General features: G+C 34.4%; 4 protein-coding genes across 5 annotated transcripts; all 4 read left to right on the forward strand.

Annotated features, from left to right (window-relative positions):
* The first annotated feature begins 843 nt into the window (after positions 1-843).
* Positions 844-4,735, forward strand: LOC114162379 (endoglucanase 24-like). The gene is made up of 4 exons (XM_028046250.1): positions 844-1,490; positions 2,646-2,945; positions 3,426-3,587; positions 3,732-4,735. Exons 1-4 carry the CDS (start codon positions 1,083-1,085, stop codon positions 4,335-4,337), a joined length of 1,476 nt encoding a protein of 491 aa, XP_027902051.1. The 5' UTR covers positions 844-1,082; the 3' UTR covers positions 4,338-4,735.
* A 1,416-nt stretch (positions 4,736-6,151) lies between these two features.
* Positions 6,152-8,180, forward strand: LOC114162136 (fructose-bisphosphate aldolase 1, chloroplastic-like). Its single transcript, XM_028045922.1, has 6 exons — positions 6,152-6,399; positions 6,508-6,777; positions 6,869-6,978; positions 7,209-7,299; positions 7,423-7,692; positions 7,779-8,180. Exons 1-6 carry the CDS (start codon positions 6,235-6,237, stop codon positions 8,055-8,057), a joined length of 1,185 nt encoding a protein of 394 aa, XP_027901723.1. The 5' UTR covers positions 6,152-6,234; the 3' UTR covers positions 8,058-8,180.
* Positions 8,181-12,284: 4,104 nt separating this feature from the next.
* Positions 12,285-17,492, forward strand: LOC114162193 (kinesin-like protein KIN-7E). 2 transcript variants are annotated; one of them, XM_028046000.1, is made up of 15 exons: positions 12,285-12,544; positions 13,187-13,412; positions 13,525-13,614; positions 13,697-13,797; positions 13,899-14,012; positions 14,080-14,161; positions 14,237-14,304; positions 14,394-14,459; positions 14,547-14,671; positions 14,898-15,234; positions 15,522-15,623; positions 15,735-15,864; positions 15,968-16,569; positions 16,673-16,992; positions 17,090-17,492. In XM_028046000.1, exons 2-15 carry the CDS (start codon positions 13,193-13,195, stop codon positions 17,388-17,390), a joined length of 2,658 nt encoding a protein of 885 aa, XP_027901801.1. In that variant the 5' UTR covers positions 12,285-12,544; positions 13,187-13,192; the 3' UTR covers positions 17,391-17,492. The 2 variants fall into 2 exon arrangements, with proteins under 2 accessions (XP_027901801.1, XP_027901802.1); XM_028046001.1 differs by lacking the exon at positions 12,285-12,544 and adding an exon at positions 13,004-13,080.
* Positions 17,493-19,092: 1,600 nt separating this feature from the next.
* Positions 19,093-21,746, forward strand: LOC114196113 (NADH dehydrogenase [ubiquinone] 1 beta subcomplex subunit 9). The gene is made up of 5 exons (XM_028086645.1): positions 19,093-19,300; positions 19,382-19,423; positions 19,677-19,758; positions 20,329-20,384; positions 21,429-21,746. The coding sequence occupies exons 1-5, from the start codon at positions 19,175-19,177 to the stop codon at positions 21,468-21,470; spliced, it is 348 nt and encodes a 115-aa protein (XP_027942446.1). The 5' UTR covers positions 19,093-19,174; the 3' UTR covers positions 21,471-21,746.
* The last annotated feature ends 1,446 nt before the right edge of the window (positions 21,747-23,192 follow it).

The raw sequence follows: 23,192 nt of genomic DNA on the forward strand, positions 1-23,192 counted from the left end.
TTAAGCAAACCATTATCACTCAAGTGAACTTAAGTCAATTGAGCGATAATTCAAACAATCATTTAAATGTTAACTACTAGTGAAAAAAAATAAATGTTGTCATTACTGGAGTCACCATATTTACACTGACTTAAAAATACAGTAAAATATATTTTATTTTCATAAATAAAATGAAATATATTTAATTTTTGGAAATAAAATGAAAATATATATCATGTTTGGAAATAATATATTAGGTCATTGAAAATTCTTTATGATTACAATAAATGTATACAATTTTGAACGGTAAAGTATTCAATGATAATGACTCTGGTGTTGAGAAAGTTGCGTTTATACAGTAAATAGGTATCCGGATTACCATTATATATATATTGAATGTGTATACATGAACCTTTGTTTTTAATGTTATATTACATTTATTTCTTTTCAAGAAATAAATGTAGGAGAATGTAACAGAAGGAGCGTAATTAAGATGGATGCAGAGAATAGAAAATGAAAAAAAAAAAAGTTTATATGATACATTTGAATTCTATTCTATTATCATTCCACAATTTTTATCGAGGTAAAATATTTTAACAACATTTACTTTTATATTTAAAAAAATAATGAGAAATAATATAAAATAAATGTAAAAAAAAATTCTAGTACTAATATATCATTTAAAAAAAATTAGGAAGAGACAAGAGAGAAGTGGGTTAATGCATGAAGAGATTCCTGTTTAAGAATAAAAGTGAATTAAAAAAAGAAAAAAAAAATGGAAAGGGACCCACCAGAAATAAAAGCTCCCACACCTCTCTTCTCTTCTTCTCCCCAGTACTGTTTCTGTTTGCATGTGACCTCACTGACACTCTCTACTTTCACTGTCGGCGCTCTCAACGCACACATACATACTCTTCTTCTTCTTCTTCTTCTTCCCTCCAAATTTCTCTCTCTCTCTCTCTCTCTCTCTCTCTCTCTCTCTCTTACTCTGTTCCTTTCTCCAAACTTTGCTTTCAAGTTTTCACCCCGTGACTCCCTCTCTACCACCTCTGCATTATAAATAACACCCACTTCCCACGGTTAACTAACCATCGCACCCAACAATGGCACTTTCCAACCTTTTCCCATTTCTTCTTCTTCTTCTCCTTCTCCCCTCTCTCTCCGTCACTGCTCACGATTACCAGCAGGCATTGTCCAAGGCAATCCTCTTCTTCGAGGGGCAACGCTCCGGATTCTTGCCGCAGGACCAGAGAATGCAGTGGCGCGCCAATTCGGGTCTCGGCGACGGCTGGACCTACAACGTCGACCTCACCGGCGGCTACTACGACGCCGGCGACAACGTCAAGTTCGGCTTTCCGATGGCATTCACCACCACAATGCTCTCCTGGAGTGTCATCGAATTCGGAGACATGATGCCTCCCGACGAGCACAGAAACGCGCTGGTCGCAATCCGTTGGGCTACCGATTATCTGCTCAAAACCGTTTCTCAGCCCAACCGCATTTTCGTTCAGGTAACTAACTAAATCAACAAACCTCCATTTTACTTTATTTCATTTCTGCCCAACGTTTTATGCCAATGGCTGTTTCGTAAATTCTCCTTATTCGTAATGGGTCCATGGATCACGGGCGCATGTATGGATGGGTGCCCCTTCCATCTCCTTCTTTTTACCAATTCATAATGTACTTTATTAATCTATTTATTTATTTTTACCTATTTAATATAATCCATATTTTATTTTAACGAGTGTCAGTTTTCGTTCTTTCTCGTTACATAATCGATAGTTTATGTAAATATATATTCACGAGTCTTCAGTATCTAAACTTTTAAAATGTAGTTTTACGTCATAATCATTTGCACGCTTAGGAGTAGCATTTTGTTGATAGGATTTCAGGCTCATGTATTTTTTATGGGTTGATACTGTGATATCTATAAGATTATTTGTTAGTTAGTTATGATCACGACAAGTGTTACGAAGAGACATTAGAAGAATACTTTTATTATTGAGATAAAAAAAAGAATAGTGCTAGTATCACTCTCTCTTAAATCACCCTGCACTTATTTATTTCTATCTGCTCATTTCAGTTGATTCAGTAATGGCTTCACTTTTCATTTTGTTTGTTTATTTATAATCAAATTCACCACTTGTTATAGAAATATTGATCACTTTTCTATTTACCAAAGTATGGTAAACTTCAGCACTACGCTTGAAAATATATTGTTTTAGATAATATATTTACTTTATTAAAAATATTAATCATTAAATTATTGATTAAGTGAAATTTATATTGATTTTTCGTAAACTAAATGGTGTGTTTGGGAGGTTGTGGGGGAAGATAATGCAAGAACTTTTCGCGGTGTCCGTTTCATTTTTATTTTTCTCACGTAAGATTTCATAGAATAACATTAAAAAGTAGGAGTATTATTTGTTAATTATTTGTCTTTGTCTTTTTGGTGATGCACGAGTGCACCGTTTCTCGAAGTCCGTGAGTTTCACGGCTTATCAACTGTCCTCTCCTGAATTCATAACGCCAAATTTAATTAATTAATTTATTTTTCTTGAAAGAATATTAGTGTGTTCAATTCCCGTGAACTAACGAGTAACTAAAAATAAAGAACCGACTAATGAGAGTTAATTAAGAATGTATGTATGCATGTGTGGGTGTAGGTAGGTGATCCAATCTCTGATCACAACTGTTGGGAAAGACCAGAGGACATGGACACAAGAAGGACTGTGTACGCTGTTGATGCACCGAACCCAGCCTCAGATGTGGCTGGTGAAACTGCTGCGGCACTAGCTGCTTCGTCCATGGCGTTTCGTTCATCGGATCCTGCTTATTCAGAGACTTTGCTACGAAATGCTGTCAAGGCATTTCAACTTGCAGATAACTATAGAGGTGCCTACAGTGACAATGCTGATGTTAGGGATGGTGTCTGCCCATATTATTGCGACTTCGATGGATATCAGGTAATTAATTCACTTGTTACTTTCAATGGCTTTGCCTTTTCCTTTTAGATGCAATGGATCATAATAATTATTGTTTGCAAGTTTCGGCCCACAAGGCTATGAAAACAATTTATCCACAATTCACATATATTTATTTACACAGGACAATCAAAAGATTAAGACAATTCACATCTAATTCTGTGCTAATTCTTTGTTCATTTGTTGGTCCCCATCAGTGTTAAAAACTAAATCCATTTTAACTTTATTTAATAACTAAAAATTACTTGTTTGCTCTTAACATGGGTCATGACAATCTTTGGGACGGCTTCAAAGGGACATGCTGTGACCACTTTTCAGTCAGCATGAAACTATATTGGGCAAATATCATACTATTTATAAGCAATATCTGTGTATTTATTATATGCATGTATTGTGACAAATTGAGTGATTGGAATCAGTGGGATTTTGACATGTCAATTGTGATATACTTAACAAGAACAGGACGAATTGTTATGGGGAGCCGCATGGCTAAGAAGGGCCACTCAAGACGACAATTTCCTGAATTACATTCAAAGCAATGGCAAAACGCTCGGTGCTGAAGAAAATATAAATGAGTTCGGTTGGGACAACAAGCATGCCGGCCTTAATGTTCTTGTCTCTAAGGTCAGTCTCCCATTTACCCTTGCAATAAATACAATTACTCTTCAAATGACAAATTATAAATTCTGATATATATCATTCCCACAATATTCGCATTCAAGTAAATGCTAATTATGTCTCTTCACTAACAAAAATTCCCAATTTTAGGAAGTTCTAGAAGGAAATGTACTATCTCTTGATTCCTACAAGACTTCGGCAGAGAGTTTTCTGTGCACGCTGATACCCGAAACATCAAGCTCACACATAGAGTACACTCCCGGTGGACTCATATACAGACCAGGGGGTAGCAACTTGCAGCATGCAACCTCAATTGCTTTCCTTGAATTGGTTTACGCTAATTACCTATCACGCACTTCACAAACCATCAATTGTGGGAACATGTATGTTAATGCACAAACACTTCGCCAACTTGCTAAGAAGCAAGTTGATTACATTTTGGGCGATAACCCAATGGGTATGTCGTACATGGTTGGGTATGGCAGCAAGTATCCACAGCGTATTCACCATCGTGGCTCCTCTTTACCCTCCATCAAGGACCATCCTCAAGTCATTGCCTGCAAAGAAGGCTCAATCTACTTCAACTCCTCCAATCCTAATCCTAATGTTCTGGTGGGAGCCATTGTTGGAGGACCAGGAGAAGATGATCTCTATGGGGATGATAGGGCTGATTTTAGGAAGTCCGAACCAACCACATACATTAATGCACCATTCGTTGGGATCTTAGCATACTTTGTTGCTAATCCCAATCCATGATTCCTAACTATAATTGCTACCTTTTTTGTAAATAACAAAAGATATACAGAAAAGATGTCTCTCATCTTTAGAAAAGCAAGAGTGAAGAGGCTTGCCTTGTGTTGGATACATAGGAGGAAAATGTTACACAATTTTAAGTCCCAGAAGCTGTTCCTGACTTTTTCGCCGGGATGGATGAAGAGCAAAACGCTCGACAACTGCAATCTGTTTTTCTTTTCTTTTTTTCTCTTATTTCTTGCTTTTACCAAGAAATACGAGTGAGTTTGTCATACTATGGATTTTTCTTTCTTGGTTTTTTTTTTTTTTTCTCAACACATAACAATGTATGGGTTTATGATTTCTGATCATGATTATTTGGAAAATCATACGCGTGGCTTCATTTACAGTGATTTTGTGGATTCCTCTGTACTGAGAGCCCTCCAAAATAGTTAACGCGATTCAACAATTACGCATCCACTAAACTATGAACTGTAACATAAATGGATTCATTCACCAGTTCAAATCCAAAATAGTTACTCACCAACAATTACGCGTGTATGTTTTTCACAATACATAGGTCATTGCGTCTATACTTTTAAGACTTAATTATATTTTTAGTTTCTGAAAATTAAAATATTTATTGTATATCATGATTAAAAAAATTGTTAATCTCTAAAATTTAGTATTAGAAACTAAAATGAACTTTTTAAATTACAGATTGAGAAAAGAATTCAATAGACTAAAAACATAATTAAATCACATTTTTAATTTGATTATAATCTGTCAAGTTTTTTTTTTAAAGAACTGTGAAATCAGCTGTGCGTTCTATTTAAAGTGAACTTTTGACAATCACACTTGAAAAAAAAAACAGAATTTACACATTTTATTGAGTTTAATGATTAAATTTATTAATATAAAAATATGAGAAATAAGAGCAAGTGTGATAAAAAAAATATAGGAATTAAAAATATATTTAAAAAAATATAAATACCAAAATCAAATAAGTTTTTGGTTACAGGTCTAAAACGAGAGTTTGAAGCACCTTTTTTTTTCTACCTTGACATGACCAAGAATTAAGTCTAATATAAAAAATTGGGCTTGTTTTAGTGGGCCACACAACCCAAAGAGTATTTGAGCGATGTTTTTTAAACATTGATATGATAATCAATATTAGTTATATAAACCATCACATACTTAGTTCTTTATTAAAATATTTTTTACTGATTGAGGTATTATTATTATTATTATGTTATTACAAAAAGGTTGCTAAGTGAAAAAAAAAAAGAGTTCTGAATTTATTATTTCTCATTTTGTTATGGAGAAAAAAAAAAGTGAAGAGAAATTAGGATGCTCCTAAGCCCTCCCAGCGCCACACAGCTTTTCTATTCTAGCATTCCTGTCTTCTTCAAAACGTGATGACAAATTAGGAAAAACAATCTTCCTCTCTATAACTCTTCTTCCATTCCAACATCAAAAAGCCTGAAATCGACCCCTTCACTTTCTTCCCAATGTTATTCAAAGGCTCCAATTCTTTTGACGCACTCTCTCACGTTTAACATTTTTATAATTACTGCTAAACAAAAGAAAACAATTGTCACTCTCCTAATATGAACGATGGAAAAGGAACGATGGAGTCGTTGAATCTGCACCACTGCACAGAAAGCACCAAGGTTTTGTGAAATCGAAAGAGGACAAGAGCAGAAAATATCTCGGCGTTTGGAGGTGAGAAAAAAAGCATGCATCTGAACCACGTAGGGGGAAGCGATGTGAGCAGAGATTATCATCCACGTGTCAAGCGAGGAGCCTCACCTCAAAAGAGAGATGAATTCCACACTTATAAAAGCAGAGAGAGGGATTTGATGTGTGGTAGAAAGGTTGGTGGTGGCTGAGATAAGATTGTAGTAGCACACATTCAACAATGGCCTCTGCTTCCGCCACTCTTCTCAAGTCATCTCCGGTTATCGACAAGTGCGAGTGGGTCAAAGCTCAGACCCTCCGCCACACTCCGCCGCTATCGGTTCTCAGATGCAACCCCGCTTTCACCGTCAGAGCTTCCTACGCCGATGAGCTCGTCAAAACCGCGGTATATTATATATAAATTACACATTACGTTACCAATATCTAATCTAACTTGATTGTTATTAGTTGTGTTGAGTAATAACGGTTTTGATTGATGATGATGTGAGTGTAGAAAACAGTGGCCTCGCCGGGGCGTGGAATTTTGGCGATGGATGAGTCAAATGCAACCTGCGGGAAGCGTTTGGCGTCGATTGGGTTGGAGAACACCGAGGCTAACCGTCAAGCGTACCGTACCCTACTTGTCACAGCACCCGGTCTTGGTCAATACATCTCCGGCGCCATTCTCTTCGAAGAAACTCTCTACCAATCCACCGTTGACGGAGACAAGATCGTAGACGTTCTTCTTCAACAGAACATCGTTCCCGGTATCAAGGTCGATAAGGTAACCAACTTCAACTTCAAGTTAATCTCACTCTTATTCACTTTACCAGTGTGTGTATGAATGTTAATATATTAGTGGTTTCATCATGTAGGGTCTGGTGCCTCTGGCTGGTTCCAACGATGAGTCATGGTGCCAAGGTCTGGATGGTCTTGCGTCTCGCTCAGCTGCATACTACACTCAAGGTGCCCGTTTCGCCAAATGGTGAGTGTTTATCGTCCTTGACAATTTCCACATCTCACTGTTAGAAAACCTATGCTACTACTCAAAGAAACAGAGTGAGTGGAGAATGAAAATACTAAAAACCGAAAATGAAAAGATAATGCTGCTACCATTAACAAACTAACAGAATACCAAAACAGACAAATAAAATCATCAGATTCTAACACTCGCTAAACTTTAATTTAATTTGTGTTTAATCTCTTACACTATAGGCGTACTGTTGTGAGCATCCCCAACGGCCCCTCTGCTTTGGCAGTGAAGGAAGCTGCCTGGGGTCTAGCTCGCTATGCTGCCATTTCACAGGTAACAAACAAAATCATTCAAATATTTGATAATTATGAGAGGTATTCTATTTCGGTGTACCTTGTGTTATTATTCTTGTAATTAGAGTGATTGATTTGTTTTTTGTGTAATGCGATGAATTAGGAGAACGGGTTGGTCCCCATTGTAGAGCCAGAGATCTTGCTTGATGGTGAACATGGCATTGACAGGACATTCGAAGTAGCGCAAAAGGTGTGGGCTGAGGTTTTCTTCTACCTTGCTGAGAACAATGTGCTGTTTGAGGGTATTCTCTTGAAGCCCAGCATGGTTACTCCAGGAGCTGAGTCCAAGGATAGGGCCACTCCTGAGCAAGTTTCTGACTACACCCTCAAGCTCCTTCACAGGAGAATCCCACCTGCTGTCCCTGGAATCATGGTAAGAGCTGAAAAACAAAAACATTGGATGTTATGTTGGTAAAAAAAAACATTGGTTCATGCAGTAACCAAAGTTGTGTTGTGCAGTTTTTGTCCGGTGGACAGTCTGAGGTTGAAGCAACGTTGAACTTGAACGCGATGAACCAGTCTCCGAACCCATGGCACGTGTCGTTCTCCTACGCCAGAGCACTCCAAAACACGTGCTTGAAGACATGGGGAGGGCGTCCAGAGAACGTTAAAGCAGCACAAGACGCACTTCTTTTCCGTGCCAAGTCCAACTCTCTCGCTCAGCTTGGAAAGTACACAGGAGAAGGTGAAACCGATGAAGCCGCTAAGGGGATGTTCGTCAAAGGCTACGTCTACTAAGATTGTCATACACATTAATCTCTCTAAATTGTGTTGTGCTTTTTATGGTCTTGAACACTATTTTTATTCATATTGATTACTCGTACCTTTTCAACTTAATGAATGAACTTCTCGCCATCCAAATTCGAATCTTGCACTTCGACGTCCCCCATTCAAATATGTCTTCCGTCTGTACAAATCTAATTATACTATTTTATTTTTGATTTTCATCATCTTATTATAAATCGTTAATTAATATACTATTATTTTTTATTTAAAAGAATCAATTAATCACGTTAAATTACATTAATGTATCACTATTTATTTTTTAAAGAATCAATCACTCACACTATTTTAGATCAGAAAATAAAAGACGAAAATTATCACTATTTATTTTCTAAAGAATCAATCACTCACACTATTTTAGATCAGAAAACAAAAGATGAAAATTAAGAAATGGGAGTAAAATTTTTCTTTTCAAATAAATGAAACATATACTTACATGAGCAATTGTTTTTATTTGAAACGACAACTTATTAAAACTTATAAGAGCAAGTTGTACAAGAAATTTGTCCCCTGTGATTTTCCAAATGCACCATCATCTGCACTCATTCAAACAAATTCATTATGTACTTTTTACTTAACTCTGAATTGGGCAATCAAACCAATTGCGCCATCATATAAATCTGAATTTTCTGTCCTAGTTAAAAGAAAGAACAACTTTTATGTCAGTATCTTTTTTACATTTTAACCTCTGAGATTGAAAAAATATATTTTACAAGTAGAAGAACTAGAGTTTCTAGATCTCTATCTTGTAATCTCATTGTTCTCCATTTACAGTTTTTAGCAACCATGCATCAACCTAACGAATGAGAAGTTGCAACAACATTTTAATCAGCTTGTTGGGCTTATTGGACCTGCATGAACAAACAAACAAAGAATAGAGTAATGGTAAGAACACTTAAAAGAAGACATGAAAAGTGACAAATGAAGAAAGAGATTACGAAATGGTTAATTTCGCAATCTTTCAATTAATTTCAAAAATCTTGTTTTTAGTTTATTTGATAGAACAAGATAAAAATGTTTGCTTTTTTAGCAAAGAGAATGCATTTTATTTGTTATAATTTTTAAAACGCAAATAATTTGTTTATAATGATGATAGCATTTTACAATTTTAATTTAAAATTATGATGAAATACTTGTAGATTGCTAATATCATACAAGGCCGAAAGGAAGGAAACATAATGAAATAAATTTGCCACTTAAATTGCCTATTAATTATTTGATAATGGCCCAAAATGAAGCAAAAGTTACGTAATTTACGCAATAACTAATGGAATGGAATGGAATGGAAGTGGACCTTTTTCAAAGTCTCTTTATATTAAGTTTTACACTTTATTATTATCTTAAGCCATGACACTTTTGCATGTGGTGCAGGAAGGGATGTTAATTATGGATTCATTAACAAGCTACTCAGATACTTAATTAGTAATTAAACTTCTTCAAACAAGGTAACTGCAACAGGTAGATACAAGGTCAATTTCTTTATGTTATTGTCCCAACCAAATGGACTATTACTGCAAAGGGACTACCCACCCACACATACACACAAATTATGACCTTCGATACTTTCATTTAATCATATCTAATTTATACTTATATCTAAAAAAATTATTTTTGAATACATTTTTATTTTTATTTTATCCTTTATAATATAATTATTAGTTGTTAAAATAGTTATTTTAAAATATTTTGTTTAAATTTGACATAAATTTATATTTTTTGTTTCTTTATTATATTTATAGTTTATAATGCTAACATTCACATATCATTTGTTAGGTTTAGAGAGGGAGTTTCACTCGAAAGATACTACATCAATGACACCTGAACCCAACCATATCAGATATTGACATCACTCTCAACCCAAAACTTTAAGACTATGATTGTATGGGTCTTTATCCTTATATAGTGCTCTACTCTCTCATTTCTATCCAATGTGAAACTTAGACTCACACTTAGATTCCTAACAATATATATATATATATGATAAATTTATTAAGTTTGGTAGTTTGGTATTTAAGTATGTGTGCAGTTATATTTTTTCTTTTTATAAGTAATTTCTGAAATTTTAGTAAAATCATATAGTATTATTTAATAAATTATTTTCATGTTTTATTATTACATCTAAAGGTGTATTCTAAACTTGGCTAATCGACGGCATTCATATAGTATTATCATTGATTTCATAGATGATGGATGGATTTAGGGTTCCATGAAAGAAGTTTCATAAATTTTTGGTGGGTCTGTCAGTATTACAGAAAACATATTTTCATTCTCTCTACACATTTTAAGCCATAGTCTTAATTAGAGTATAAACATTTTCTTTTTCTAATGGTTACTAGCTATTGAAAAAAAGGTGGGAGCAGCATATTACTCTTTTCTCTCAGAGCGAAAGTATCTACTCAGCAAGTGAGAGATTAATCTTTTGAAATCATACTAAACGGTAAGATTAAGGGCCATCTAACACTCACTAAAGTATATTCTATCTCATAACCATTGGTTTGAAAAAAAAACTTTTAATTGTGGAAAAAATTTATCAACTTTTTTTTATAATATGAAAGGAAACAAAAAATAATGTGAATAATGTATAAGGTTAAAGATAGTCTAAATTCATATAAGATTTTAGATTTTCTTTTTATCTTTTATACTTGGGTGGAAAAAAAATTACACGATTAATACATCATAAATAATTGTTAGTATATTTTCAAAATAGTTACTACAAAATTTAACAAATAATGTGTAGCCCATTTTATTAATTTTTTTCATCTATTTTTAGTTTCTGTTTTATTTTCCATCATTTATATTAATATTTGAGGTTTAATTCTTTCGTTCATTTTTTTTTTATTTTTGGTTTAATTACTCTTTTGGTCTTTGTTATTGTCTAAAAATATCAAATTGATCGTATAATATTTTTAAATTTTAACTTGGTCTCGATCGATGCAGTGTGATACTTTTCGTTAAATTTCTTCAAACATATCAAAGATTTTTATTTTTTATCAAAATTAAAGTTGTAAAATTCAAAATCAAATTAAAATTTAAAAAAAAAATGAAGGACCAAGTTTTTGTATTCTTGCCGGATCCATGGCTGCAAGATAGGGTGTGGTAACTTTTTCATTTTTTATTTTTCTTCCATACTATTATTATTTTTTTAATATATTTATGTAACTTTTAATTTTAGTTTCATTAACTTGTTTATGCTCCTCTGCTCTGAAACAGTAATATAGTTGTGTAATTGATTATGTGTGTTAACTGTGTTAGGAAAAAAGGCGACTGCGCCTACATATATCGTGAACTCATTTCCTCACTCACTGGAAAGTAGAAAGTAAAAAGAAGAAATGCGTGCTCCTTCCATCCATACAAATACAAACCTTTTCTAACTACTAAACATTACGCCACACCCATCTTCGATCATTCACGCCACTTTTTCAATAACCGTTATGCATTTAAACACACTGTTCAAAAGAAAATAAATATATAAATTTAGGACTTCAAAACAAAATCTAATGACATGTAAGAACAATGCTAGAATGAGTTGATGTAAAACCAACATAAATATATTTATGTGCCGGGAATAATACAAGTGTAAGTCAAAAATTTTACATTAGATAGAATAGACAAAATTAAATACTATATAATAAAAAATGATTTTTTGATTATTAAATTTTAACTATTTTCTCTTACAACATAATGTGTTTGAAATATTGAAAATAAGAAAATGAAAAAATGGAGAAGCACTTAAAAAATGTCACTCAAGTTGTAAGAGAAAATTATCAAAATTAGTAATCAAAATATCATTATAGAATAAGAATCCAGACTCGTACCATCATTATTTTAAGATTAAAAAATAATGCCAAAAATCTTACACATGTAATACTAATATCATCTGACCATACCGTAACACTGGAGCGACCATGAACGTTACTAAACCAAACCAAACCAATGAGAAGAAACCGACCACATTGTCTCTCTCTTTCATACACATGGTTTGGAGTTTCCTTTTTGAGATCGTGGGTCGTTAAACTGGTGCAATTTTTCATTTTTCTGTTTTCACCCCTTACTCGGTTATTCTATTTACAATCTCATTCACAAAAATGAAAAAAACAAAAAACAGAACAAAGCTTCATACTCCACCTTTTCTCCTTTTCTGTAACAAAAATGTAAACTTGGACGCTACGTTAGTATGATCTATATACTATGGGTTTTTGGTGACACTAGTTTACTCAAAGCACTAAACTTTGAACTCTGAGGAAGTTACTTGTGTTGTTGAGTAAGCGGCACTGAGGTGCCATGTAGCGAAATCTGAATAGAGAGATCAATGCGTGCGTTGATTTTAGTTTGTTTTACTCTTGGGATGTTCGTGACTTATTGATTCGCATTTGTGGTTAAGCTTTCGGTTGCGGTTCGCTCACCGTCAGAGGAAGACGTTAAAGGACAGAAAAAAGCTGAAGGTAATTTAATCGGGTCGTGAAACATTAATTTCTACAAGAATATGAGACCGTACGTGTTTGTTGGAAAGAAGAAAAAGTGGGGGGAGTGAAAGGGATGGTCTTGTTTGTTGGGACCAGTTCTCCGTGTAACAAACGAAAGGATTCATGGTCTTGTCTTGTTGAACTTCGTTCTCAGGTCTCAGGCGTTAAGTGGTTGCCACGATCAAAGTTTTTTTTTTTTTTATTCTCGAAGGATTAAAATATTTTTTTATTTCATCATCACGTTCATCTTCTCTCTAGATGATGGTTCATCATCTACCTTTGTTGCTTTACTTTCTTTCTCTTTCTGTTTTTATCTAATTGATTGAAGAGAAGCTCTTGTGAGAAATCATTGATGATTAAATAGTAATTAGTTAGTATTCTGTTTATTTTGGTCTTTCTAAAGTTAGCTTGTTGTTGGTGTTATTGCCTATTTATTTATGAGCTTAAGTTAATGGGTTGTTGTCTTCTCATTCATGGTTTGCTTCCCGTGGATAATGCTCAAATAGAAGGGCTTGGTATTTTTGTGAACTGCCAGCTGTTTTCCTATAACTATCTTGCATTTTTTGGAAAGAAATACTAATTTTTATGATTAACCACATCACTTGTTTTCACTTTTAAAAGTGAGAAATGGGAGCTGTTACTGGAGAAGAGTTGGTTAAATGGGAGAAGATGGGAGGAATGGGAGGCCATGAAGAGAAGATTCTGGTGTTAGTGAGGTTGAGGCCTTTGAATCAGAAAGAAGTTGATGCGAATGAAGTAGCAGATTGGGAATGCATCAATGACACTACCATCTTATACCGGAACACCCTTCGGGAAGGTTCCACGTTCCCAAGCGCCTATACCTTTGGTAAGCAAACGTGTAATGATTGTGTTTGGAAGCATTGTTGAGGAAGTTTGAGACATAATGTATCAGTGTATGGACAAAATGTTTCTTAGTTTTTACTATGATTTGGTTGTAGACAGAGTATTTCGGGGTGACTGTTCCACAAAGCAGGTATATGAAGAAGGGGTCAAAGCAATTGCTCTTTCAGTTGTTGGTGGAATCAATTGTAAGCACATAACTTTTTCTGATGACTCACTTCTATTCAGAATCCTTACTTGGACTCAAATACCTATTTATAATTCTTTCAGCAAGTATTTTTGCGTATGGGCAAACAAGTAGTGGAAAGACATATACGATGATTGGAATAACTGAATATGCTGTAGCAGATATTTTTGACTATATAAGAAAGGTAGTCGGAGAGAAAATTTATTGATCTGGATTCTAGCTGTTTAATTCTTCATTGTCACTTTTCACAAGCTTGCTGATACAAGATTACTGTGATTTTTTTAGCATGAAGAAAGAGCATTTGTATTGAAGTTCTCAGCAATTGAAATTTACAACGAAAATATTAGGGACCTCCTCAGCAGTGAGAACACACCACTAAGGCTGCGTGATGATCCTGAGGTGAATGAGTATGTTATTGAATTGAAATAAATGACGTTGTTTATTTATCTGTTTCGTGATTTTTCAGAGAGGACCTATTATAGAGAAACTTATAGAAGAGACTCTGCGGGACTGGACGCATTTGAAAGAGCTTCTATTATTCTGTGAAGGTAAAAGAAAATTGCACAACGTTCTTGATATACAGGTTGGTCTATAACATTACAGTTCCAACCATGTTCTTGCAGCACAGAGACAGGTAGGAGAGACATACCTCAATGACAAGAGTTCTCGATCTCACCAAATCATCAGACTGGTGCGTGTGCCTTCTCCCTTGCTGTTTAGAATGTTATGTTTTTTACATTGTACGTGTAGAACTCTATTATTGGAATTGGAATTGTGTAGACAATTGAAAGTTCTGCCAGAGAATTCATGGGTAAAAGCAGCTCAACCACCCTAGCTGCTACTGTGGTATGTTTAAATCTTTAAATTCTTCGTTTCGTTCAACATAAAATGTTTATAAGATTTTACTGTTGTTTTGTTTCTTTTTCTCTGCAGAATTTTGTTGATTTGGCAGGGAGTGAGCGTGCATCTCAGGCATTATCTGCTGGGTCCAGATTGAAAGAAGGCTGTCATATAAATCGGAGTTTACTCACTCTTGGAACAGTCATTCGTAAACTTAGGTTGTCCCCTTCTTTTATAAACTTGAATAATGTCCAGTAAACACAAATTTTTGTGAAGAAGAAAACCACGTGTTTTGTAGCTTCTGTTGTGACTAAATAGAGAGCTTCTCACTGGAAAACCTATCTGTATGTTCAAAATTTGTCTAATGGACTACACATTATATGAAGCTGTTCAAATATTAAAGTTAGTAGTTTCTGTTGGCTAACATTATGAGCTTGAATGCAGTAAGGGAAGACAAGGACACATTAATTACAGAGATTCTAAGCTGACACGCATATTGCAGCCTTCCTTAGGTGGGAATTCTAGAACAGCCATCATTTGCACTTTGAGCCCCGCACGTTGTCATGTTGAGCAAACTAGAAACACCCTTCTTTTTGCTTGTTGTGCAAAACAAGTGACCACTAAAGCACAGGTTAATGTAGTGATGTCTGATAAAGTATTGGTCAAGCAGCTGCAAAAAGAGGTAGCCAGATTGGAGAGTGAGTTGAGAACTCCTTGTCCACCTTCAACAAATTGTGATTGTGCAGCAATTATGAGAAAGAAAAATCTCCGAATAGAAAAGGTCATAATTCTTTTTTTCAATTCATACGATGTTCATCCTGTGTTAATTGTTGTCATGTCTAGACAAGGAACTTTGAAGATATTGATTTAGAACTTTTTGTCTCTTACCCTCTCTTTTCTGGTTAATTGTCTGTTTGTCTTAAAGAACAATACTTATGTCCTAATAACTAAAATTCGTCTCATCGACTTTGGTTCTAGATTCCACATACATCTTTTACCCTTGTGCACGTTACACTTTTGTTACTCCTTGATGGTGATAACGTGGGTTTCGAACTTTGAATTATTCAGATGGAGAGGGAGATTCAGGAGCTAATTAAGCAACGTGATCTTGCTCAATCTCAGGTTGAGGATTTGCTGCGCATGGTTGGAAATGATCAAAACTCTAAAAAAGTAATTTCATTCTTCTAATTAGTAAACTGATATAAGAAATTAGGCCTCTGAATTTTGTTTCTTCTCTTGTTATAATTCAGCCTAACATTAACAATCGTTTTTAATATGTAGGAAAGGGTCGACACCTGGGAAGATGAAGATTCAATATCAGAATCATCAAGCATTTATCCTTCTGATTTACGGATTGGAGAATTCAACAATCCTCACTACATCAATGAAAACGGTGAAAGTAGTCCTGATAGTAAGTTCCTTCCTCCCTTTGTCAAGATAGAAGTTCATAGTAAATAACATTTAAGAGTAGAACCGAACCATGTGTAACCATTTGACAACTTGTGTTTGTACAGAACATCCTGATGAATACTGCACTGAAATTCAAAGTGTTGGATTGGAGGAATCGAGTAAAGATGGCTTGGAATATCCTGACCCGGTGTTGGCATTAACATGGTATGCAGATGAAAATGTAACAAGTCAGGAGATTCTGACTCCTGTGGCTGAAGATAGTGAAGAGAGACTGAACCAAGACAATGCAACAGATGGTGTTTTGGAGCAGAGTAATGATTCTCCTCTGTCTATGTCAGGAACAGTGTCAAATTGTAGGAATCTTAAATTAACAAGGAGCTGGAGTTGTAGAGAATTCTATACGACTGGTTCTCCTGGGAATGTGGGAGAAATTGTGAGGACTCCGGCCAGTAGTTTTGAAAAATGCTTCCCTGGAAGACCAGATGGATTACCGAGAAAGTTCCTTCCATTAACTTATAGTGCTTCCACAAAATTCTCAATGAATGGCTCTCCGCCTTCAATTGGAACTCCTTCTACGGATGATTTAAGAACCAACAGCACAAGAACATCCACTAATGAAGATATTACTAGCCTCCAAACTTTTGTTGCAGGGATGAAGGAAATGGTCAAACTTGAGTATGAGAAGCGTCTTGTTGACGATGATCAGGTGCAAATGAGAGTAATTTCTTAAAATTTAAGCAAAAAAGTTCACACCTTTTATCAATTTTCTTTGGAATGACTGAACTGTTGATACGGTTCTTCCATTGCAGGTTAAGGAGGCAGAGACAACATATTTCAGATTTGAAAAGAACATGAAGGATGTCGGCGTGGATTCAACGTTAGAGGCAGGTGGAGGTCCTGTGGAATGGCCTCTACAATTCAAGCAGCAGCAGACAGAAATATTGGAACTGTGGGAAGCCTGCAATGTATCGTTGTTCCACAGGACTTACTTTTTTCTTTTGTTCAGGGGTGATCCGACAGACTCTATTTACATGGAGGTGGAGCGAAGAAGATTATGTTTTCTGAAAGGAACATTTGGCGGCGGAAATCAGTGGGTGAAGGATGGTCCCACAGTTACACTGGCTTCAAGGTTGTTCTCTGGGCCTGTAACATTCATGTTATTGGTGATGATTGGTTAACGTTGAGTTTGACTGACATAAATAAATGTGTTTGTGTTGGGGAAACAGTGCAAAGGGTGTGGAGAGGGAGAGAGAGACGCTGGTGAAGCTTATGAAGAGAAGGCTATCAGAGGAAGAGAGACAGAAGGTTTTCGGGAAATGGGGCATTGCATTGGATTCAAAGCGCCGGAGGAAGCAACTGGCGAATCGCGTATGGAGCAACACCGATATGAAGCATGTGATGGAGAGTGCTGCGGTTGTTGCCAAGTTAGTGAGGTTCACTTGGCAGGGTGATAATGCCCTTAAGGAGATGTTTGCGCTTAGCTTCTCACCTCATCGAATGTCATGTTCCTCCAAGACTCTTTTCTAGGCCTTCTTCAACCATTTATTTATCTACTGCTACATTACATTATTGTAACTATCATTCACGCTCCTTTCGTCGTTGCAATGCAAATGGAACCACCTTATACAATTATATCTTATATTTCTTTTATCTTTATGATTTTTATAAATTCTTAATACTTATAATATCTTATATTATAATTATATAACTCTTAATTTTTTATATTTTAGTATAATTTTTAAAATTTCATAAATCGATATTTCAATTAAATCAGTATCAAATTCTCAAATCAAAATACATATTTCACTTAAACAAATATTTACTCGATAAAATTTATATTTTAAATTTATAAGTTTGTTGTAGATGACCTTTTCGATACTCTATTATCAACTTGTCACCTTGAAAGATGAAATCACACCAGTATATCTCAAATTTCGTTTCCATCCTAAAATATTTAAAGTAATAATTTTAAAATATTGAAATTATTTATCATTTTAAAGAAGTTTGCTTATATTGAAAAGGATTAAAGTATAGTTTACATTTATTTATTTGTTGGAGAAAGTGTATATTTTAAAATAAAAAATGGGAGAGCATAATTTACATAATGTGATGTTTGGCTTTTTTGTATTTTAGGTTCTGTTAGAAGGTAAATTTGTAAACATGGATTCGTTGATTTTTTTTTTGCCAAACAAGATCAAGTCGTCATGGTGGAGGACGACATTAGCCGGTTTCTCTCTTTTTTTGTAAAAAAAAAAACAATGTCGTCATTGGAAAGTACGATTTATGTTAAAAGGAAAAAGTGAAGTCGTCCTCATGACGACTTCACTTTTTTAGTTTTTTTTTAATGAATAAAAACTAAAAATAAAAAAAAGGAAAAAATAATTAAAATTGAAAAATTTTGAAAAAAAAGAAAAATAATTAAAACTGATAAGTTTGAGAAAAAAGAAAAATAATTAAAACTCAAAAAAATTTGAAAAGAAAAGGAAAAATAATTAAAACTCAAAAATTGGAAAAAAAAGAAAAATAATTAAAACTAAAAATTTTGAAAAAAAAGTAAAAATAATTAAAACTGAACATTTTGAAAAAAAACATAATGAAATCTGAAAAATTTGAAAAAAAAAATAATGAAAACTTAATATTTTGAAATAAAAGGAAAAAAATTAAAAACCGAAAACTTTGAAAAAAAAATCTGAAAAGTGAAGTAGTCATGTTAGAGGACGACTTCACTTTTCAATTAATATAAACTGTAGTGTCTAATGACGACATTGAGTTTTTTCTAAAAAAAAAAATAGAAATGGATGACGATTTCACCTGGAATGTCGTCCTCCACTATAACGACTTAATCTGTTTGACAAAATAAAAATCTAACAGATCCATATTTATAAATTTACATTCTGCCGGACCTTAAGATACAAAAAAGCGTGTGTGATGTTTACTTTCTTTTTCTTATGGTGGATTTGTTTGGTTGGATTTTTAATGCATAACGGAGGTGCAGGGAAATAAAATAGAAATTGGACCGAACCATGAAGGATATAAATTTATAATTTATTTTTATTTTTATTTTTTTAAGGATGTAACGGTCTTCAGTCAAACTTGAAGGTGCAGGAAGAAAAATTGGGAGTGCAGGAAGAAAAACCCTGAAAATGAAGATGGAAAGCCCAGTATAGAAAACGAGAGAAGGCCCAATGCTGAGATGGTCTGGTCCAATTGTGATACGACGTGACGTCTTTTGCCATTTTCCCAATCCCTGGAACTAACTGGGAAGAAGTGAAGTGAAAAAACAGAGAGAAGAGAAGAGAACAGAAAGTCGCATGGCATCGACGGCAGCGTACCTTGCTCGGCGCGCGGCGCAGAAGGAGAGGGTTCGGATCTTGTACCGCCGCGCCCTCAAAGACACTCTTAATTGGGCCGTGCATCGCCACCTCTTCTACGACGACGTATATTAATTTATTCATTCACTCCTTTCCCATTTTTCACAATTTCACTTCTGATCTCGTTTTTTCTTTCGCTTTCTCCAGGCTGCAAACCTCCGCGACAGGTTTGAGGAAAACAAACACGTGGTTCGTTTTCCCCTTCCATGAATGCTATAATTTTTACTTCCCCTTACCGTTCATTGGCTGCATTTTCTTTGTTTATTGCTAGGAGCTGTGTAACACAATTCTGATCCGCACATTCCATAATTCCTTACTATTTGCTTTTTGGACTATTATCTTGTGATTAGGGATTTGTGTATCGGTTTAATCGTTGCATTATTTCTCGTTTATTTTCTCATTCTGTTGAGCTTGCTCTGTGTTGGTTCGATTTCATATACAGGAAGATCCTGATACAATTGATAGACTCATAGCGGATGCGGAAGCCTCCTACAACAAGTGGCGTCATCCAGATCCATACATAGGTAAATATGTCACGCATCTCATCTCATCTCTATGCCAACACTGATCCTAGGCTATAATATTACATCCACCGCAAGATATTATTACCGTGAATGTTTTCCTATTTCATAGTGTTTCGAATGATGGGTAAAGAGATATTGTTGAGAATGTTTTGTTGATGTCTTTAATTGTAAATAAGCACGATTGCTTTAAACATAGCTTCACCATTAAAAGTATCTCCTTTTTGTTTGGTGAGGGGCATATTGAAAGTGCTCATGACAGTTGAGATAGACGGGACTGCCATTATAAGATTATTATCTATATTCTTCGTGATTAGTATCTTTGCTGCAATCCAACTGTTAAACTTGCCAGGAAAAAAATATGTTATTTTGAATGATTAATTAACCTAAGCTACAGTATGCCTTGGACAATAAGCACAGAGGCAGGTATTGCCCATACTTTAGTTTTCTAGCGTTGGGTTGTAGATTTATCTGCACAAGTTACTCCTCTCATCGGTTCTTCTCTTTCCTGTTATTTTATCCAGTCCATCTCAGATATTGACCCATTTTACTCTTATTTTCTGTGTATAATAGTTCCTTGGGCTCCTGGTGGTTCCAAATTTACTCGCAACCCAGTTCCACCTCAAGGGGTAAGTTGTTATGGTTATACAGTAGGTCTATCTTTTCCATTATTTTGTTGGACCCTCTTATTTACCTTGCTACTTTCATGGACATCACTAAGATTTTGTTTCGATCATCGGTTAAATACTTATCAAATTGTATATATGTAGTTATGTGTGGTGGATTTCTGGATAAGTTCATTTGATGAGAGATATACACAATGTCTGGTGCAGCAGGCCTAAAATACCTGCATAAGGCCACAGACTTTTCTTTTATCACGGGGCATTGTGTCCATACCTCTCAAAACACTCATCAGATGATCCAGTTGGCTCATCGTATTTGTTGTGTTGAGGATATAACAAAATGATTCATAGCTCTCTCTCTCTCTCTCTCTCTCTCTCTGTATATTTAGTCACTTTATACATTTTGTGGTCTTTTTGTTTGGAAAATGCGCTGAACTCATGATTAATAGGTGATTTCTCTGGTCTGTGCTCGTAGTTGGGAATGAATGTGTCTCATCTCTGCATTATATATTCAATGTGTGTGTATGTTAATTTTAGAAGTTAACAATGCATCTTACGCCCTACCATGCATTGTTCTGCTATGATTACAATTGGTGGATTGGTAATTTTCACTTTTGAATAAGTGATGGAATGGAATGTTCAAGACTGGATAATTGAGATCTCAGGTGGTCGTAATAATCTTATCGTGAAAATGATGAATTCATTCTGCTAGGAATTTCATTTCTTGTGCATGGCCAGCTTCCGTAGTTAGGCCTTTTAAACCATTCATCCTATCGTTTTATAATATACTGTTTGGATAGTCACTCCCCCTGTGCAAGAATATCAAGGTCTTCCATATGTCGGTGAAGTTGTATGAGATAGGGTAATATGCTTAAAATGTGATGAGGGATAGGAGAGGATGTTCTTCATTTGTGGTTAGAGGGTTCCTTTCTAGGCTTTTTTTTATGTTCGTCATTGCTTCATTTTGTATGAGATCCCCAAAGTTGTTCCAATTTATTGATTTGGAATATACTTATTTCTGACTGACTTGGAATAATGTTTTTGATGCAGATTGAGATCGTTTACGATTATGGCCGTGAAGATAATAACTGAAATTTGAATTTTTCTTTAGAACCTTTGCAATGAATAAAGGTCTCTGCAATCAAACTTTTCTGTGGGTTGTAGATTAAAAATCACCCTCATTTCCCCTCATGTGATGAGCATAAGCTGATACAGATTTAGTCCACCCTTGTCTATGATGTTGAAAAATTTGACCACCTCCGAAACAGATGGTACTTGGATCATTGAATGTTTTAAGATTCTGTCATTGATACATGTTAATGTGAGTTTGGAGTTTTCATTTGCATAACTCATCTATCATTGCAACCATATTATAACTTCTGTGCTGCACATTCAATGGTTAATGAAAGCTGGCTTACTTCCAATCAGAGTTGGGAACATTATTTTGATTTAAAGGTTTCTATTATTGAAACGAGAACAATATAATACATAATTTATGCAAAGAAATTTACTATATAAGAAAATTCTGGCTCCGTAGCTAGTGCAGTATCACATACGACTAGAATAATAGAATTGATCATGCAAAGAATGCGTGACAATGTAGAATTGATATCTATTCAGTTGTCTATAATCAAACTGGTGGGAGTGCTGCAGCCCATTCAACCAGCTATTAAATACATTATCAACGATATTTTAATTTTCATTTGCGATTTTTTAATTTTTTTTTTCTCCTTTCTGTTGGTGTATAGTTTTTAACTGGAGCAATTTGAAGTTAGTCATGTTTTTGAGTTTGGTTTTTTTAGTTTGGTTTGACGAACTAGAAGGAGACCAGTTCCCCTCTTCTAATTCGTTTTGGGGTGAGTTAAAGTCCTAATTTTAGTCAAGATAATAAATGTTTAAACCCTATGAGATAAATGAGATAAACTCTTGCTATATCTTGTTAGCATTGAAGATGGGTAATTATTATTATTATTATTTGTTCACACATTAGTCAGATGAGAAAAAAATAATCTATAATTCACTATGGTATTTTCAAAAAATTGCTCAATAACTATGGTAAACAATTATTTTAAAGGCTCTGAATTAGTTACAAGTATCTTATTAATAAAGGGTATGAATTAGTTTAAAAAATTGAAGTTATTTAAGCGGCAGAAGCATGTATTACAAACGTTAAAACTATTTAAAAGTTAAGAAATTTACTTCAAAATATTAAAAAAAGAGCAAACTATGATAAACATTTTCGTATTATTATAATTAATCACGTAATTCAGTATTCAAATTTTAGTAGTATCATTTAAGTATGAGATAAATCAAATTAAAAGAGGTACCTACTGATTTTTGTTCAAGATTCCTAACAATATTGATTATCATTTGAGGACTTACATATCATTATTAAGAAAATTAAATAAAAACTTAAGTAGACCGAGCTTTTCGGGTTGAGTTTTGAATGTTATCTGTGTTGAAGATATATCCTATGACGAATAGATAGATGTTTGCATATTAAATTATCTCTAATTTCCCATCCCAATACAATGTTCAATCCATTTTTTGGTGTTAAACGCTACTAACTTCATTTAACATATTCAGTGAACTCCACAAAAATACCTTCACAAACAAAGTTGTATGACTTTGCTTCAGTAAATAAATATAATTGATAGGCCTCCACCAAACACAATATATTTAGTTCAGACAAAGACTATATCTCAACTCCACAACTTTGTGTTCATTTGCGTCAAGAAATTATTCACATAAAAGACTTTCTTGCCAAAACAGAGAGAAGTATCAACAGTGATCAACTAAATCTCTTTTTGTTTA

The sequence above is a fragment of the Vigna unguiculata genome, chromosome 9 (genome assembly GCF_004118075.2).
Source record: "Vigna unguiculata cultivar IT97K-499-35 chromosome 9, ASM411807v1, whole genome shotgun sequence".
In the NCBI taxonomy this organism is placed as follows: domain Eukaryota; kingdom Viridiplantae; phylum Streptophyta; class Magnoliopsida; order Fabales; family Fabaceae; genus Vigna; species Vigna unguiculata.

Coding starts and splice junctions, on each gene's coding strand:
- LOC114162193 (XM_028046000.1), top strand. CDS start 13,193: ATGGGAGCTGTTACTGGAGAAGAGTTGGTTAAATGGGAGAAGATGGGA. Junction 13,413..13,524: donor CCCAAGCGCCTATACCTTTG/GTAAGCAAACGT, acceptor ATTTGGTTGTAG/ACAGAGTATTTCGGGGTGAC. Junction 16,993..17,089: donor ACAGTTACACTGGCTTCAAG/GTTGTTCTCTGG, acceptor TTGGGGAAACAG/TGCAAAGGGTGTGGAGAGGG.
- LOC114162379 (XM_028046250.1), top strand. CDS start 1,083: ATGGCACTTTCCAACCTTTTCCCATTTCTTCTTCTTCTTCTCCTTCTC. Junction 1,491..2,645: donor CCAACCGCATTTTCGTTCAG/GTAACTAACTAA, acceptor GTGTGGGTGTAG/GTAGGTGATCCAATCTCTGA. Junction 2,946..3,425: donor GCGACTTCGATGGATATCAG/GTAATTAATTCA, acceptor TAACAAGAACAG/GACGAATTGTTATGGGGAGC.
- LOC114196113 (XM_028086645.1), top strand. CDS start 19,175: ATGGCATCGACGGCAGCGTACCTTGCTCGGCGCGCGGCGCAGAAGGAG. Junction 19,424..19,676: donor TTGAGGAAAACAAACACGTG/GTTCGTTTTCCC, acceptor TTTCATATACAG/GAAGATCCTGATACAATTGA. Junction 19,759..20,328: donor TCATCCAGATCCATACATAG/GTAAATATGTCA, acceptor TGTGTATAATAG/TTCCTTGGGCTCCTGGTGGT.
- LOC114162136 (XM_028045922.1), top strand. CDS start 6,235: ATGGCCTCTGCTTCCGCCACTCTTCTCAAGTCATCTCCGGTTATCGAC. Junction 6,400..6,507: donor ATGAGCTCGTCAAAACCGCG/GTATATTATATA, acceptor ATGTGAGTGTAG/AAAACAGTGGCCTCGCCGGG. Junction 7,693..7,778: donor CTGCTGTCCCTGGAATCATG/GTAAGAGCTGAA, acceptor TGTGTTGTGCAG/TTTTTGTCCGGTGGACAGTC.